This window comes from Asparagus officinalis, unplaced genomic scaffold (assembly GCF_001876935.1).
Source record: "Asparagus officinalis unplaced genomic scaffold, Aspof.V1 AsparagusV1_Un2219, whole genome shotgun sequence".
Taxonomy (NCBI): Eukaryota; Viridiplantae; Streptophyta; class Magnoliopsida; order Asparagales; family Asparagaceae; genus Asparagus; species Asparagus officinalis.
In genome coordinates this window covers 1-4,498 of record NW_017974478.1, presented here as the reverse complement: position 1 = coordinate 4,498, position 4,498 = coordinate 1, and the positions used below count along the sequence as shown (strand labels likewise).

General features: G+C 34.9%; 1 protein-coding gene across 2 annotated transcripts; it reads left to right on the top strand.

Moving 5' to 3' along the window:
• Positions 1–4,276, top strand: LOC109828534 (protein TSS-like). 2 transcript variants are annotated; one of them, XR_002243740.1, is made up of 6 exons: positions 1–15; positions 94–198; positions 903–1,095; positions 1,261–1,392; positions 1,514–2,860; positions 2,960–3,421. XR_002243740.1 is itself a non-coding variant. In XM_020395507.1 (4 exons), the coding sequence occupies exons 2-4, from the start codon at positions 3,055–3,057 to the stop codon at positions 3,663–3,665; spliced, it is 378 nt and encodes a 125-aa protein (XP_020251096.1). In that variant the 5' UTR covers positions 1,399–2,860; positions 2,960–3,054; the 3' UTR covers positions 3,666–4,276. The 2 variants fall into 2 exon arrangements, 1 of the variants encoding a protein (XP_020251096.1); XM_020395507.1 differs by lacking the exons at positions 1–15; positions 94–198; positions 903–1,095; positions 1,261–1,392 and adding exons at positions 3,428–3,582; positions 3,662–4,276 and having other exon boundaries at positions 1,399–2,860; positions 2,960–3,273.
• Positions 4,277–4,498: the final 222 nt, after the last annotated feature.

Below are 4,498 nucleotides of genomic sequence, written 5' to 3'. Positions count from 1 at the left end.
TATGACTGTTAACATGTACGAGTATGCTCATGTTTCTTTTTCCACATTTAACTTATTTCATTTTTCACCATCTTCGTCAATTTTCTCGTGCAGATTGATGTATCGCAGGCTATTGTATGTGTTATAGCGTTCCAGATTGCAAATTTTGGTGAGAGCCTGATAGGTGCAGCACTACAAGATAAGGAGGGTTTTCAATGGGTAAGATATTCTTGGCCTCAATTTGTCTATATTGCCAATTTGCATCTTTGTTTACCTTTTGGTCCGTATTTCACATGATTTTTGAACAATATACCTTTCTATTATATCACTTACGAAAAGCTATCATACTTTTGATCTTCTCAAATCCATAACTGTGTGGAAAAAGACAATGGAGTCCTGTGAGAGCATATCTTTATTTCTGAGAATGCTTCTTATAGTTTAAAACATGAAGCCTGTACATGGTAATGTCTTATTGTGCCAGGCTTTAAATGCTAGGAATGTGATAACTAGAAATCGAGGATGCACAATTTGTTAGATATGAGCAGCGTACGACATATGACATAACTTGGGTGGTGTTTGACAAGGTGTTATGTTCTTGTGTTGAACCATAAACCCAAGAATGACATATGTAATTGAATGTTGGCGATGGTTTATGTTCTTGTGATGAACCATAAAGCCAACAGTGATATATCATATATGTATCATATATGTGCATGAAGTTAAGCTGCTCAGAACTTAGGGAAAAGCTCTAATATTGCAGGGAAGAATATCATAGATTATGAGTGCTAAAACTGGGATTTGCATCAGTTGGTTGTCTGCTAACTTGGAGTATGAGAATGACAAGGCAATTACTGTCAATCCTTTGGTTTTTTTTTATGCTTTGCCCTGTGAAGGTAACAAGACCATGACTTCTTTCGTTGTAGCTCAACAACGACCTTGTCAATGTAATCAACATCTCCATCGGCAGCATTCTGGCTTCTGATGCAGCAGCTCATTCTAAGGAGTTGACAGGGATGACATACCCTTGTTGACATGTTATCACGTTCCATCAACCTATGAGAACTCATTGACGTTGACATCCTTGTATGAAGAGAATATCTCCATGAACTGGAAGAGGTGTAGTTTTATTTCTCACTGTTAACAGCAATTGATAAGTAAGGACAGTAATTCATCTAGAGTTAGTAGCATTTGATAAGGACAGTAAGGACATTCATCTAGAGTTAATGTAACTAATGCAAATATGTCTTTTCAGTAAATTGATCAGTTATCTATAATTTTCAGGGAGAAATTCTGCTCCTGCTCAGCTTTCAGCATCCACTGAGAATGGAAGTATTATGCAAAATTCTAATAAGACTGTAAAGCCATTCAGTGTGCATCCCTTGCCTTCATTTATTCTCAGCCATAAAAAAAACAGTAAACCCAGATCCGTACATTATTCACATTTTAAATATTTACATTTGGGTTGTCTGTATATTTTAAATATTTACATTATTCATATTTTAAATTATTGAAATTTCATCATGTGACGATGAAGGTGATAAAAAAGATGATAAATGAGGGTCACTCAACCAACAAGCAAGCAATTGTTACTTCAAATCGACTTTATGACGATGAAGAAGAACCATCGATTGAGGAGTATTATGATGATGAGGAGAGCTCTTATGAAGTTAACAAAAAAAATGAAGGTTGAGAATTCAGATCCTGATTATGTCCCTAGCGAAAATGTTCCTACTACTGCTCAAGTCAATTTTCTTTTGCTGCTAAGATCAAAGACGAAGAAGAAGCAGATAAATTATTTACTGAAGCTATGGGCATTCTTGCAGCTATCTGGAAATTTCATCAGGAGAATGAGTTTAGATGTCTTAGTCTTAGAAGAATAAATGTCAAGTCAATAAATTTAGGTCTACGAGTTTGTGAATCTTATTGTTGGAAGTTTTTATCAGCTTAGATAATGTGACAAAGAACTTATGTTTAGATCTTTATGTTTCTTTAATATTGACTTTATGAATGATATGGTTTGTGTGTTAAATATGATATAGTTTTCAAATTTATTACTTCATTTTCAAAGCTTCACAATTTTTTGTGTTGTTGCCTATCCAATTTTAAATTTATATAATGTAACAAACTCTTGTTGCCTTTTTATAATTGTATGCATATACCCTTGATTTATCAAACCAAATACTATTTACAAGAGCAAATTCGCTTTTGCGTAAGTGATTGGGTGATGAAACCAAAACTTACTTCTAACACTATTTATGTCTTCGAATCTTTTAAGTCAAGATTCGTTTTTTGGAAAACCTTGTTTTATAATGTAAAAACATGATATTTATGTGCAGTTACTTTTGTCTCTACTAAAAATTTGCAGTCCTTTTTATTTATGCAAATAGTCCACCAGTCATCATCCATAATTGTGTGTCAATCACGAATAGCTAAGTTATCCACACAAATCTTCTGCCCATTTGAGAAAACATAAGTTTCGGATAACTGGGACTGAAGAAACATCTATCACGAGGATTTTAGAGCACTGCAGGTCAGTCATTCGCTATGGAATTTGACTAGATTTTTATCGATGTATATTTTCTTTTCAAAAGTAATGCTTTATATAGTTTGTATAGTATTACAACAATAGTTTTATTACTGGTGCAATTACAATGTTGACTTATTCATATCTCACATTTCAAAAGATTGATAATGTATCATCTGATCGAGTTTCGGGAATACGATGTATATGTCGTTTGCTTTAAATCAGCATTGTGTGTTCTATATATATTGCTAACATATATGTTACATAAAGGTATCTACATTAATAGAAACTAAAATGGATCATTATGTTACAAGCCTTCTTCGATTCCAGGTTTCTCCGAACCAATGCGGTCCAAATGTATGTACTAATGCCTACTCAAGTTTATAAATAGGAGTGACATGATACCTTGGGCTAATGAGTTTCTACTTCTCACTTCCATGCTGTGCAAAACTGTAGAAGAGAGGCATATACGAGATAGGAGAGCTTTTCTGCTCCATAGCCTTTTTGTAGATGTTGCAATTTTTAGAGCGATTGCTTCCATACAGTATGTAATGGAAAAACGTATTGCTTCTTCAATTGAGAAAGATGAAATTTTGCACTTCGAGACAGTAGGGGATTTCAGCATTACTGTCACCAGAGATACTTCAGATGCAAGCTGCAAGTTGGATACAAAGATTGATGGGAATAGGAAAACGGGAATGGACCGCAAACATCTTATAGAGAGAAACTTACTGAAAGGAATCACTGCTGCTGAAAAGACAACAACTCATGTGGGATAAACTCTTAACTCTGTATTCACTATTATTCTCTTTTAATAAACTGTGATACCAAGTGTTTTTCTTCTTCTTGTATTCGTTGTTTCCTTTCTTTTCTTTTTTATTCTTTCTTTTTTGTGAGGAATTGTATTCATTGTTATTAATATAGGATTTCATCACCTTGGGCGTCATGAATGTGTGGTATTGTGGTTATATTGCAATCGTGAAAGTCAACAACTTTGACAAAAGTAAATTGGACCCTTTGCAAGCCATTGATATTGAGGACCAACCTGATGGGGGAGCTAATGCTCAAAACATTAACAGGTAGCCTAGGATGCATGTACATCTTTCGTTCTCATCTATCTATATAATTGCTTCTAATGTAGTTACTGACTACTTTCAGTTAGAGAATGTTTCTTCACGCGAAACCTATAAAAGAGCAGATAAGAGCAGCTAATCACGCTATGAGCTCAAAGCATGAGGAGCTTACTGTAGGCCAAGCTTTTGTAGAGAAATTGTTAAATGACAGTCTAGCTAGGCTTGACGAAGAGAAGACTGACGAAAACGTCTTCATGAGATGGGAACTTGGAGCTTGCTGGATACAGCACCTGCAAGATCAAAAGAATGCAGAAAAAGAGAAGAAACCTGTGGCTGATAAAGATAAGAAACATAACAGCGAGAAGACTAAAGGTGAAACAAAGGTAGAGGGACTTGGAATGCCTCTTAAATTTCTTAAGAATACAAAGAAGTTAGATGGCTAAGAAGCTTCTTCCTCTTTGGATATGAAAACATCTGTATGTCAACGATGGTGAGAACCAGAATGATCAGCCTTTGTCTACTGAAGATAAATGAGACATTGTAGCACCTGACAAAAACCAACATTTGCTAAAAAATTATTATCTGATCCAGCATTTACAAGGCTAAAAGAATCTAAAACAGGACTTCACCTGCAGGTATGTAGGGGGAGAAGCAGGAATTGTTGACTTGTTATTTTTCAAATATAATGATATATCTTACCTAAAACATCATCGTGAATTTTTCAAACAAAGTCTTTTCTTGTGCTTCTGTTGATCAACTGATTAAATCATCTGATGCAAATATACACACATATATATACATCTTCCTGGATATTCCAGGCATCGACTCTCACTCGGTGTAGTATCTGTGATTGGACTCCTCTCAGGATGATTCTCTAGGGGAAGCTGAGTGCTCTTCCTATTTTCTTCAAATGTGAAATTGT

Coding starts and splice junctions, on each gene's coding strand:
- LOC109828534 (XM_020395507.1), top strand. CDS start 3,055: ATGGAAAAACGTATTGCTTCTTCAATTGAGAAAGATGAAATTTTGCAC. Junction 3,274..3,427: donor CTGAAAAGACAACAACTCAT/GTGGGATAAACT, acceptor TTATTAATATAG/GATTTCATCACCTTGGGCGT.